Source organism: Bubalus bubalis, chromosome 10 (genome assembly GCF_019923935.1).
Source record: "Bubalus bubalis isolate 160015118507 breed Murrah chromosome 10, NDDB_SH_1, whole genome shotgun sequence".
Lineage (NCBI taxonomy): Eukaryota > Metazoa > Chordata > Mammalia > Artiodactyla > Bovidae > Bubalus > Bubalus bubalis.
In genome coordinates, this window is record NC_059166.1 from 74138789 (window position 1) to 74153427 (window position 14639).

The 14639-nt window shown below is 34.4% G+C and overlaps 1 protein-coding gene across 2 annotated transcripts in view; it reads right to left on the minus strand.

Moving 5' to 3' along the window:
- Positions 1 to 326: 326 nt before the first annotated feature.
- The window catches only part of TBC1D32 (TBC1 domain family member 32), a 211652-nt gene continuing 197339 nt past the window's right edge, over positions 327 to 14639 (minus strand). For both annotated transcript variants that reach the window (XM_025294780.2, XM_025294778.2), the window contains 2 exons: positions 11691 to 11879; positions 327 to 2380 (listed from right to left, as the gene is read on the minus strand). In XM_025294780.2, coding sequence (XP_025150565.1) covers positions 2261 to 2380; positions 11691 to 11879 — 309 coding nt within the window. In that variant the 3' untranslated portion in view covers positions 327 to 2260. The remainder of the gene's footprint in view (positions 2381 to 11690; positions 11880 to 14639) is intronic.

Here is a 14639-nt window from a genome sequence, read left to right on the forward strand (position 1 = left end):
CTGCTTCTGTTATGTCCATACCATTTTTGTCCTTTATTGTGCCCATCTTTGCATGAAATATTCCCTTGGTATCTGTAACTTTCTGGAAAAGATCTGTAGTCTTTCCCATTCTATTGTTTTCCCCTATTTCTTTGCACTAAGAAAGGCTTTCTTATCTCTCCTTGCTATTCTTTGGAACAGATATTTGAAGATGGATATAAGAACATTTGAATTTTTCACAAATTTGTTTACATTGTAACAAAATATAATTATAATAAATCCTGTAAAATATATAAGGTCCTCCTTCACAAATAAGTCCTAGGAACTTACTTTAATTAAAAATAAAATTGAGAGGCAAGACAGGGCTATATTTATTTCTACTCTAAAGAGTAATTTTAAAGTAAAAAAGGTACAAAGATAATTCACAATGGTAGTTACAAAAAATACTGTTATTTTATATGTTATTTCACCAACCTGCTGAGTCATTGTTCATAAGATATTTATCAGATAAAAACAAAAGCCTTCTGGCTCTAGCTGAAGTCGCTTGTGCAAAATATAATTATAATCTAGATCTTAAGTTTCCAATCAAAATCACCAATGAATATTATAAAATTAAGTTATAGCTCCTTCTCCATTTGTATTTCCAATTACCATGTTAGAGTTTTTAAAAAGAAATAAAGCTGCAAGTTTCTCAAGACCAGTAACAGTATCTCAGGAACAGAATGGGAAGAAACATAAACATAATCATGTATTATAGGTTCTGTGGAACAGCTTTTCAAAATTAAGTTTAAAAGTAGACAAAACTTGGTGTTTTGAGTAACCTGGGGCTTTCTTCCTTAATTCATTTCGGCCAGAGCTAAAGTGAGCAATATGTCAAATTAACTTGCTCAATTTTCTTTTCTCAACTTTTTCAATGCCCTTTAGGAACATCATTACTGAGAAGCTATTGTTAGCATTTACTGCACAAAACCTGATTCTAGAAGGCTGATACTGCAATAGCCTAAATATCACAAAACTGGGGAAAATTGTATGGTACCAGTTATTTCACTATACTAAAATGAAAAATAGTCTGGAGATAAGCCATTTTTGGTTGAAAAGAAAAAAGGCTTTACAATGGTTTTAATGGTTGATTTACATTTAAATATAAGCAAGGAATACAAACTGACCTTTACTTATAATTTTAAAAACCTGTTGAAATTGCCAACTGAAAAATTAGTATTTTTGCGTCTTATCTTTCACATATTAGATGTGATGATTATAAGAAAAGAGACCCTAGCATATTGTATTAATCTCAGTGGAGCAGAGCCTTCTATTTAAATAAAACAAAACACTGTGTTGGTCATTTAAAATAATTTACAAATATATTCTCTTTAATGTTGTTAAGTTCATTACAAATCAAATCAAATCTATCACTAAGGAAACCACATAAAAAATGAGTGTTAAATGCATACCAGTATGAAATAATCAATCTATCTTTTAAATGAACCATGTTGAGACTACATTTCACATGAAAAATTATAAATTGATATAGGTGTCAAAAGCAATTCCTAGAAAAACAATTATGCCTGACAAAAATAATTTTCCTACCACTTGCCATGATAAATATGATTTGTTCCTCTATATGTAAAATAAGCAGCTATGGTTTTGCCTATTTTCTTTCATACGTACAGACATAAAAACAAAGAAAGCAACTGTCTTGTCTCCATGGACTCTCTTTGGATGGTAGCTATTTACAGTAATGCTGCTATTTACAAGCTCATTGAAAAAAATATATTAATCATCCTGGGAAGAAGGAAATGTAGGTTAAGGTTAACTCTTAAACATAAAGAACTATATGTAAGCTGGATTTGATTATAAAACAACCTTGTGTTAGTTGCTCAGTCATGTCCAACTCTTTGCAATCTGAAGGACTGTAGCCTGCCAGGCTCCTCTGCCCATGGAATTCTCCAGGCAAGAGTACTGGAATGGGTTGCCATTCCCGCTCTAGGGGATCTTCCCAACCCAGGGACCAAACCTAGGTCTTCTGCATTGCAGCCAGATTTTTTACTGTTTGAGCCACCAGGGAAAGCCAAAACAACCTTACACAACAACAAACTTACAAAAAATGAATTCACTTCAATTGAGCTATACCTAATTGAATATATTATTATATTCAAAAACTCTCAGTACTGATCTATAATATTGTGTATTCACAAAGCATATGTTGTTCTGGACACAGAAAATAATCAAATCCTTGTTTCCTTTAAAAATAAACGTAAAAATAAATTGTGTGTTCCATGATCTATGTGCTTTGCACTCTAATGTTCCGCATGTCTCTCAGCAACACTGGTCGGTAGTTTTGTTCCAAAATTTCCATGTATTCAAAGTAATCACTCACTCGAAACCCATGTAGTGCTTCTTCCTGTCAAAAGATATAAAGAGATGTTCATTAAGTTTGGGTAAAGACACACAGTTCTAAGTTAAAAGGGTTTAAAACAGTTGATATATCATTTTTCTCAGCTATAGATGGGGGTTTTATGTTGGTAGTAAATGCTTTTTATTTAGTAAGCTATATATATATATACACACATATATATGATAGCAAAAAATCATGTCCCTGTGATAACTAGGTTGTCTGTTTTCAAAACCAAAACTGCTTTATAGCTAACAACAACAACAAAAAACAAACACTTAGATAATGAAACCTTCCTAATGTTTTAGATATAATAGTTCCAATTATAGAATGATTGCTTACATCTGTAATCAGTAAAGACTTTAAAGCTTATCAAAGAACACTTACAATATTACAAGGAATATCTATTCTACAGCTACATTCATAAAATCTCCAGCAGTCTGCAATTCATAATTTTGGTATTATGCATATCTATACTAATTTGGAATTTAATGGCTAGTGTCCCAAATGTGGCACTCTAGAATGAAAAATAACAAAGCATCCATTTAGAATCATATACACTTTTAGGAAATTTTAGGACTATTTATTTTAGTATCTCCAAATACTAGCTGTGGAATGCCAACCTTTCAAAGTAACAACAACAACATTCTGCAAAAGAAACTTGATCCTTGATTCAGTGTAACATGCTAGAAATTTTGGATGTTATAAAAAATTTTGACAATTCATGCCTTTCTGGAGATAACAGCTTAAAGGTAAAAACTACTAACAATAAATACAAACAATTCAAAAGAATCAAAGATAATATATTATCACATACCAAATACAGTGTTTAGAGACAAATCAGTTTGTAGATGAGAGACATAAATGTAGAGTACTAGGAAAACATCACAAATTCTCAGTAAGAATGGACGTTTTTAGGGACTTTCCTGGTGGTCCAGTTATTAAGACTCCATGCTTCCAATGCAAGGGTTAAGGGTTTGATCCCTGGTTGGGGAACTGTGATCCCAAAAGCCACATGGTATAGCCAAAAAAAGAATGCACGTTTTTAAAGGCCTCAGATGTCACTAGTGATGGCTAGATTAGTAATAGTTCACAGATAACTTGGGAGAAGAGTATATTACTTGTCACATATCACCGAAAATCTGGGTAATCTGAGAGAAAAGTTCATTGGTACCTTAAAAACAAGTATTCTTAGTGATCTATAAAATTGATATCATAACTAAGAAAATTAAATGATGTTAAGTTAGATGAATAAGATTATACCTTTAAGACTAAGAGTTAATACCTCCAAACGTAAAAATTTGAACTACTCTTAATTTTAAAATACTTGTGACATTATCCATTTCTTCATTCATTAACCTCATTCATTCCCTTATGGTATGTAAGGTTCTTGGTTATACAATGAAAACCCAAAGATGAATGAGACAGGTCTCTGTTCTAAAACATTAACAGCTAAGGTATATATCATATCTCCAGTTTTATGTATAAGCAACTGAATCAAAAGGAAGATGTTCATCTTAAGAAGAGCAGAAATACTACATCTTTGTAAATTTCTCTATCAAACATAGTTCACTTTTTTCTTTGGCTTAAAAGTAGGACTGAAGTAAGACTAATTTTGCTATTCAAGAATTCACTTTAACTGTTGTAGTCATTGAACTATTTAAATTATGTGTGATTTGACATTAATCACCCCTTCACTAAAACTATACCTAAGTTGAAAAAGAATTATAGTAATGTGTTATTCTAACCAGAAGAAAAAAAAAGCTTAATGCCAGAAAAATTGTCTTTGTGCATATTCATGATTTTTAAAAGAATGCTTATTGTTCATTATATGTGAATTACAATAGGAAATGACTGCATTTGAAAAATAGCGCTAATAATTCTTCCTGGGCAAAAGTAAGCAAAACCTACTTTAACATCCTTTGATTATTGCTCCACTTCAGTTTAAAAATAAAAACTACCTATGGAGAACCATAGCTATTACTTTGTTTAAAAATACCTTTTTCTTAAAACATGTTTTTTGAATTGTGGCTCCCATTTTAGACATTAATATTAAAATAGAGAGAAAATACTCTAGTAACTATACTGAAGAGACACCCATAAAAATGGCAAATAAGTTTATTAAGGCCTTATTTCATAAGAGAAATATAAAATATTCATTTTAAAAGAAACGTTTTTAAATTATATAGATTTAAAATTCACAGGCAATTTTAACTCTGAATAAAATTTCAGAACTTCTGAATTCCACTTTGTCTTCAAAGTGGAATATTTTCCATTTTATCCTACTGCTGCTACTGCTGCTGCTAAGTCACTTCAGTCGTGTCCAACTCTGTGCGACGCCAGAGACGGCAGCCCACCAGTCTCCCCCGTCCCTGGGACTCTCCAAGCAAGAACACTGGAGTGGGTTGCCATTTCCTTCTCCAATGCATGAAAGTGAAAAGTGAAAGCGAAGTCCTTCAGTCTTATTCAACTCTTCACGACCCCATCGACTGCAGCCCACCAGGCTCCTCCATCCATGGGATTTTCCAGGCAAGAGTACTGGAGTGGGGTGCTATTGCCTTCTCCAATTTTATCCTAAATATTCTCTCATTGCCTTTTAGTGAATTACTTTTCTTTGTAATTATGACCACTTAGACTGCCAGCTAATCATTCAAGTTATAAAGGGGCCATTTCCTCAGAATACTGTTTTATTATCATTTTATTTATAGACCTAAGTATATTGGACTGTGGATAAAAATAAAAATTACCTTATTCTTTAAATAGGCAGACATATATAATTATATAAGGTAACATTATCACATTTTATACAGATAGTACTCTATTCAAGTTTTTTCTTTTTAATAAATTACTTCTGGAACAGTTTATATCTTGGTTGGGGAGTTCATTTTGAGCATATTGTGTTCTCTTTTTCTATGCAGTGGATTTTCAACCAAAGTGCCTTAAATGAATTGCTCTTTTCATTAATGTTGAGTTTCAAACATTGAATCATGAAAAAAGTATTAAAAATTACCATCCTAAACCACAATGTTGTGTGTGTATTCAATATTATACAATATGGCATATACACAGCTTCCCTCTCTCCTTTGTACACAGAATCTAGTTTCAAGTATGTATCCACTGGTTTCCTTTTACTAGTGAGAGCATTTAGTTAGAAAGTCCACTGAATTTAGGATTGGTTTTTTCTTTTTCTTTTTTTTTTTTTTAACGTAAACAGACTAGTCAGGGATACACTAGAAAGGGCATAGGATTTGGATTCAGACCAAAATGGGTTCAAACTCACCTGTGTTAGTTACTAGACAAATCAACCTGGGAAAGTTTACAGATTCTCTAAGCCTCATTTTTTTGTGTGTAAATATAGACAATAACAACACAAACTGTGTTTTCTAAACTCTTCACTGTGAACTAGAAAGCCTTATGTAATCTGATTCCTGCCTCATCCCTGACCATTCTTAGTCCCTCACCTTGTTTTGGCCAGTGGTCATCTCAACACTTTATAAGTGGGCCAAGCCCATTCTTACCCCTGAGCCTTTACATTTGCCTTCTTATTTAGAAGGATTTTGCACAGAAGTCCTTGCATTGCTTTTCTTTTTCCTTTGCTTCATTCAGTCTCTGATTACCCACTCACAGCAGCCTTCATTAGACTCTATCTAAACAGCACTTATGAATCTGACTCTCTGACTCCCTTACCATGTTTGATTTCTTTATATTTAAGATCTATCAGTACCTGAGATATTATATATTCATTCACATATTGTTTATCTACTAGTAGAACTAGATGGGGAAAAATGGCAACAGTGGCAGATTTTATTTTCTTAGTCTCCAAAATTACTGCAGACAGTGACTGCAGCCATGATTAAAAGATGCTTGATCCTAGGAAGAAAGGCTATTACAAACCTGGACAGCATATTAAAAAGCAGAGGCATCACTTTGCCAACAAAGGTCCATATAGTCAAAGGTATAGTTTTTCCAGTAGTCCTGTATGGATGTGAGAGTTGGACCATAAAGAAGGCTGAGTGCCAAAGAACTGATGCTTCTGAACTGTAGTGTTGGAGAAGACTCGAGAGTTCCTTGGACAGCAAGGAGATCAAACCAGTCCATCCTAAAGGAAATCAACCCTGAATATTCATTGGAAGGACTGATGCTGAAGCTGAAGCTCCAATACTTTGAACACTTGATGTGAAGAGCTGACTCACTGGAAAAGACCCTGATGCTGGGAAAGATCGAAGGCAGGAAGGGAAGGGAATGACAGAGGATGAGATGGTTGGATGACATCAACGACTCAATGGACAGGAGTTTGAGCAAACTCTGGGAGAGTGAAGGAGAGGGAAGCCTGATGTGCTGCAGTCCATGTGGTCACAAAGACTCAGACATGACTTCCTGACTGAACAACAGTAATAAGTAAAACATTAAAGTCAATGTGGTAGGCCATCGCCTATCTTATAACTACCACAATGCTTGGAACAGAAGCTGGGCAAGGGTCAATGAGTGAATGAGCAATCCTTTTGCCCAGTGCCTGTCATTCAATAAGCATTCACAGTGTCAACGGTGGTCATGATATTTTTGTTAAGCTACATTCTCTGAAATGATTGAGCTCGATTTTCTTGATTGCACTACAAATTTATAATGTTAAGCATGGATGGGCTCACTAAAAGGAGGATGAACAGAGATGGAGAAACAAGTCACTTCTAACTTTTTTTAAAGCACTTGCAATGTACCAGATAATGTTGTAGAAGTATTTCACAGATATCATCTCATTTCTTTCCTCCACAACTCTAAGTGATAGGTATTATTTCATACTCAATTAACATATGAGAAAAATTAGGCATATGGAGGTAAGCAACATGCCCAAACTTACACAGAGTGGCAGAATTTAACTTGAGGTGGGCTCAAATGATGTAAGGTGAAGGCAAAAAACATAACCACAGTTGAATAACACACTGAACATGTTGCATCTGTTCCTTCAGATGGTGAATTATTTTTAATACTATAAACACTTCTGCCTTTTAAGAGCTTACTATACAATTAGTTTTTTTTTCTTCAGTCTGATCTCTATTTCTTATGCCAACATGTTCGAGTAACCACAGCTGCAAGTAGAAACAACAAAAAAACCCACTTGACAATTTACTGATGGGATGAAATTAATCTGATTTTTACATAATTATAAATTGATTTCTCCATAATATGCAGGATTTACTTAAAGCATTTTAATTAAGTATTTTGAGTCTTCACAGCCTAATTTTCACTGGAAGGCAATCTTTTCCCAGCCTGGCATTTCAGTGATGTTTTTCCCCGGGTTGAATTCATAAACTAAAACCAAGATCACTGCCAACCTATTAGCATGCAGAAAGCAATGAAATACAGCTAGTCTGCTAAAACAGTGGGTCTTCTTAAATACCATCAAAGTAAATCAACCTAAACTTGCTTTTGTGTGTGTCTGTATGTGTGTGTGTGGGGGGGGGGGGGTAGGGGAATGCATGTGAGAGAGAGAAAAAGAGAGATTCATTAAAAAACAAACCAACCCAACTTTAGATTTTCAAGTCTGAGATATTGAGAAAATTAATTTTGTCAGATTATGTTTTTGTTTCTGAAAGTTTGATGCCTACAGATTTTCTGAACTATCATCTGTCACAGAAAAATTTTAGGTTCAAGGACTAAGATTTTCAGCACATCTTTAGAAGTTGATTTCTAGCTCAGCCGTAATTTATCCAATGCCATAGTGTGGGAATAATGTACTTGGCTGCTCTATTATCCAACTCACATTTTTGTTGTGTCTAAAAAAATACTGCAAAAAACTCAGACAATACCTTGCTGATAAACTTACACCCATGGCATTCATCTAATCTTTTAGTGGTTTAATCAAATGAGGAAATATAAACAAGTTATTCTTCTTCTTTTTTTTTTAATTAGGTGAAACTTAGTTAAGAAATCCCAAGTCATCTTTTTTTAATATACGGATCATGAAGAATTATTCAGGGGGTTACCATAAATTCAAGCACTGAGTCTAGACTCAATTACTTAATTTCAAATCTTGAGCCCAAACCAAAGCGAATACAGAATGAGTTGGTATTTTCTCTATACTATATGCTTCAGAGAGATTTTTATTCCTAAAGCAATGCTTCTATCTTATCTCTTTCTGTAAATACATGAAATTAAACAGGGAAAAGAATTTCATATTTTCAATTTTCTGGAATCACCTCATTTTCTCAAGTTTCTCAGGGTAACTGATAATACTGTAATTGAAAACATGTTTGTGGTTTTTCAATATTTTGGAAACTATTTCAACTGGGTCTAATTATTTGAACTCATTTAGCACAGTTGATGCTTGTTCTATCTATTTTTATATAATGATTAATACCCTTTTTAAAAATAGTTTTATTACAAAAGTAGGGGCTCATTCTTCAAAAATTCAAAAAAAAAAAAAAGAGCCCTCATAAATACATGCAATAAACAGTAAAAGTCCCCTGAACTACTGTATGTCCTGTTCCTCTCAGAAACAGTCATTACTAAATATGTAGAGCCAGGGCATAACATGTAATCTACGTAAGAATATCATTATGGCTGTGGTATGTAGTTATATGGAAAATTATTGACAAGTTTTTTCTCCCTTTGTACAAGTCTGAGATTTTGGATCAGAAAGTATAAAACCTAATTTCAAAGGTTTAATCCCTATAACAACAGTTTAATGAGGACTTTAAAAATCCTATGTCTTTCTGACTTGGTGGATTTTCCTTTCCTGAGGAAAGGAAGAATAAAATCACTTCCTTAATTGAAATTTCATTATTGGTTAATATGTGAATAAGTGAAAAATAGTGTACATATGTTTACATACTTTTCAAAGAAGACATTTTAACTGGGCTTAATAGAGTAGTTAAAGGGGATGTAAATGCATACTTAATAGAGTATACTGGAATTTATCTCACAAGAAAAATAACTGCTCATCAAAAGAGATCAGTGACCCCAGATCTACTTGCTGGAAACAAAAAATAACATGAAGTCATGGTATTAGAAAGGCATTTTTCCTAATACCTCAGATGAATGCAAACAGCAGGAGTAAGAAGTAAGGTTAGCTCCAGGACAACTGCTAAAATTAATTCTTTGCCAACATGCTCTTACTTTGGATTTAAGCCAATTCAATTAAAATTTTAGTAATTTAAGTAGGACTTAGTAAAGATAATCTTTTATCTTTAAAAAACCCTCATTTTAAAATTTTTTAGTTTTAAATTGATAGCATTATGCCTAGAGCATAACAGAGTCTGGGAAATATTTAAAGAGGTCACCATTTGTAAACTCTATTATTTTTCCTGGCAGCAATCAGGAAGAGGTGAGATTGCAATAATCACCAGCATCTATCAGGTTAAACATGATGAAATATATGGACACCCCTCTGGTGGAAAGGAAGGTGTTAGTAATTTTTGTTATTCAATGTGAATAAAATTAAGTCTATTAATCTCTCCCTTTATATTTATTTACATTCTTTGTTTAGCAAGTATTTATTGAGCACATAGTAGGTGCTGTTCAAAGCACTGAAAAATACACTAGTAACTGAGATAGACAAAATCACAATCCTTGTGGAGCTTATACATTATGCTGGGGAAGACTGACAAAAATATATCTAAAATAATTTCAGTCAGTGACAAACACTATAAAAGAAACTAAAGTAGGATAAGAGAGTAGATAATTATAGGTAAGGAGGCATTCAAATGTAAATATTTGGGGAAATTTTAGGCCCTGAAATCCCTTTAACTGACCACTGCAACTAATGAAAATGTCCCTTACTGAAAAGGAACCCACATTTTGTCCTCAATATAATTTTCATTTACTTAACCATCCCTGTTCTCCAAATTACCTTTTACAGATAATTTTTTTCTTTTTCTACCTAACTTTTCCTTCTGCTTGTATGACCATTGTTGTGTTATACCTTATTTCATTAAGAATGTTTCTAAGATCATAATTCTATGATACACGTAGGAAGTTTGAGACCTTTTGGATTTAGTATTTATGAAATAAAAATGCTTGACAGTTTATCAATCTTAAATGATCAATGACATTTACTTATAAAAGACATCATCAAATGACAAGTGAATCAGAAAGAGAAAGATAAATGCCATATTCTAATGCATATATATAGAATCTAGAAAAAGGGTACTGAAGAATTTATTTACAGGACAACAATGGAGAAACAGACAAAGAGAATAGACTTATGGACATGGGGAGAGGGGAGGAGAGGGTGAGATGTACGGAAAAAGTAACAAGGAAACTTGCACTACGATATGTAAAATAGATAGCCAATAGGAATTTGCTGTATGTCTCAGGAAACTGAAACAGGGCTCTGTGTCAGCCTGGAGGGGTGGGATGGGGGGAGATGGGAGGGAGGCTCAAAAGCGAGGGGATATATATATTCCTATGGCTGATTCATGTTGAGGTTTGACAGAAAACAACAAAAATCTGTAAAGCAATTATGCTTTAATAAAAAATAAATGAGAAACAAAAAAAGAAAAACAACTGAAAAATACCTAACAATAAATAATAAAAATAAAATTAATTCACATGGAAATTGTTTGTCCACCTAGAAAAAAGCTACATATGACGAATGTTGGTTCTAGAGTAAGTGTGTCTATGCATGCGTATGTATCTGAGGGTAGCAGGGGGAGGGAAGTATACTTTAAATTCAAGGAAATATTTAAACTTAAAACAAATTTGGATTTTCAGCAAGAATCACATATAGGGAGGTATTTATATATCTTATATTTTCTAAAGTCCAGAGTTTCAAAAGTCACATTATTGTGAGAAAGAAAGCTATTCGATCTTGCTTTAAAATATTAACTTCTGTACTTCTATATAATAATGACTTTTAAAAACAGTGTTAAGATAGATTCTTTCATGGAAACCTTTAAAAAAATATTTCAAAATTTAGAAAAATAGAGTATGAAGGTATAATAAATTACATTTTTTTTAAAGTTTCAAAGCTGTGTATTAACACATAGTAACTTGAACTTTTATTAGCTAAATAAGATACAGGAGTATTAAAAAAAAAAGTCCTTTAGGCACAGCATACTGGCTAAAAGCAAAATTTTGTAGCCAGACAGCTTACCTTCATATCCCAGCCCCATCACAGTTTAGCAGCATTCACCAGCTGTAAAATCTTGGGCAATGTACTTAATACCTGTTTTCTCATCTCTAAAATAAAGATTATAATACCTACCTCTCAAGGTTGTTTTTAGGATTGCATGAGCATATAGAAAAATACCTGGCAGTAGGCACCCCATCAAAGTTGACAACTTTCAACCAAAATTTTTCCTCTAGAAATAAAGTTACTCACTTTTAGGAAAACCTGCAGATCTTGAGTCTGAGTGTGCTGTAGAATGTCTTGTTGAAGATGTTTAAATATAGCTATACAGATATACACTTGATAATCTGGACCAAGGAAAACACAGGTAGCAATGTAATGGCAGATTTCTATCCAATCTAAATAATTCCAAAAACACTGAGTTATCCATTGCATACAAATCTAGGAAAAAAAAATAAAAGTTAGGTCATTAGAAAGCTGATATAGCCATTTTGACTTTTTAAAAGCAGCACTCAATAAATAACTCACATAAAACCATTCAATCAAAATAGACAGTCTGACTACAAGAAGCCTAATAAGGATATAAGGATGCCTCACCTACTTGCCTAATGTGTGAGAAAACTCTAATGGCCTTGGGACTCAGGACTTAGGGGTTAACTGATGGTGTTCATACTGTTCCTATGCTATTGCTAAATGCCTTCTTGATGCATGTTGTCCTTCTCTTACCTATAACACCAGTCTGCTCTCTTCAGATAACAAATGCTGAGACTATTTTAATTCAGAGATGGGAGCATCTTCTATCCTACCTAGAATCACAGATGTATAATTATGCAGATGACAGATTGCTAAATGTTACATTAATGCAAATGGACTCTCGCTGAATAATAAAACAATTTAAATCAACCAGAATTACATAACATAGAAACTGAGAGCTAATGTACAGAATTCAAAAATGAGACTTTTTACAAAAATCATTTACTTTTTGAAAAACATTTTTCAGATTATAAAAGCAATACACGCCTACTAAAAAATAATGATACAGTGATTAACACTGGTAATGTTTTGGTACAGTAATGTTATGGGTGGAATTGTGTCTCTCCCCCCAAAATAAGTCAAAGTCCTAACTCCCAGGACCTATGAATGTGACATTATTTGAAAACAGAGTCCTTACAGAGGTAATCAAGTGAAAATGAGGTCGTTAGGCTGAGCCTTATTCCAACATGACTTATATCAAATAAACTGAAAATGTGAACACACAGCGGGAAGGCCCTGAAGAGACACGTGGAGACTGTCACGTGAAGACAGAAGATTGGAGTGATGTATCTATAAGCTGAGACATATCAATGGCTACCAGAAGAGAGGAAAGAGGCATCAAACAGTTCTTTCTCAGTGCTGTCTAAGCGAACACAGCCCTGCCAACACTTGTATCCTCTCAAACTGTGAGATGATAAATTGCTGTTGTTTTAAGCTACTGAGTTCGTGGTACTTTGATATGACAGTCCTGGGAAACTGAGACAATTACTTTCAAATATTTTAATTTTCATTTATGACTTAAAAATTACCACTGAGGAGAATTTTCTTTTATTTAACCTCTCTTCACTATAGTTTTGATTTTTAGGGGTGAGGAGGAAGGAATGGGAACAGATATCTCAATCTGTCATACAAAGATAAAGAAAGACACACACAAATTTTTCTTTTTTGTTCTATTGTGTTGACCTTTAAAAAAATACATTCTCCAATAGTTTCTAAACTTTGCTTTTATATCCCTGACTCAATTTGGGGGGAATGTTGATTCTGCTTTTAACTGTCTTTAACATGGGTATTAGTTTGATAAGATTGTCGTAACAAGGTAACACACTGGGTGACTTAACAGAAATTGATCTCATAATTCTGGAAAAGTCCAGGATCAAGGTACTGGCAGGGTTGGTTTCTTCTGAGGCCTCTCTTCTTGGCTTGTAAATGGCCATCTTCTCCCTACATTTTCACATTTCATTTCACAGAGGTCTTCCCTCTGTACATGTCTGGTATCCAAATTACTTCCTGTAAGGTAATGGTAATATTGGATTCAGACCCACCCTAATGACCTCTGTGCTGTGCTTAGTCACTCAGTAGTGTCTGACTCTGTAACCCCATGGATGTAGCCTGCCAGTATCCTCCATCCATGGGGATTCTTCAGGCAAAATACTGCAGTGGGTTGCCATGCCCTAGTCTAGGGGATCTTCCCAACCCAGGGACTGAACCAGGCCTCCCTCACTGCAGGCAGATTCTTTACTGTCTGAGCCACCAGGGAAGCCCATTTTAACGACCTCATAATTAAGTTTAATGACCTCATTGTAACTTAATAACCTCTTTAAAGCTTCCCAGGTGGCACTAGTGGTAAAGAACTCTCCTGCCAATGCAGGAGACATAAGAGACATGGGTTCAATCCCTGGGTTGGGAAGATCCATTGGAGGAGGGCATGGCAACCCACTCCAGTATTTTTGCCTGGAGAATCCCATGGATAGAAGTGCCTGGCAGTCTACAGCTCTTGGGATCACAAAGAGTTGCTCACGACTGAAGTGACTTAGCACACACACACTGCTTTAAAGACTCTATATCCAAATATAGCCTTATTCTGAGGTACTGAGGCTTAGAATTTCAACATATGATTCTTTTTTTTTTTTTTTTTGCGGGGAGGATACTACGCTTTTTTCAGCAGTCATGTACAAGTGTGAGAGTTGGACCATAAGGAAAGCCGAGTGCCTCAGAACTGATGCTTTTGAATTGTGGTTTGGAGAAGACACTTGCGAGTCCCTTGGACTACAAGGAGATCTAACCTGTCAGGAAATCAATCCTGAATATTCACTGGAAGGACTGATGCTGAAGCAGAAGCTCCAATACTTTGGCCACCTGATGCAAAAAGCTGATTCACTGGAAAAGACCCTGATGCTGAGAAAGTTTGAAGGCAAAAGGAGAAAGGACAACAGAGGATGAGATGGTTATGGACAGACTGTGGGAGACAGTGGAGGACAGAGGAGCCTGGCATGCTGCAGTCCATGGGATCGTGAAGAGTCAGACATGGCTTAGTGACTGAACAACAAATCAGTCCATATCAGATGATATTACATTTTTGTTTTCCATACATCATTACTCAAGTCAACCAGTAACATTTTAATTTTAGCTATTATAGGCATATCTTTTCCCCCCTCATCTTCTGGTCAT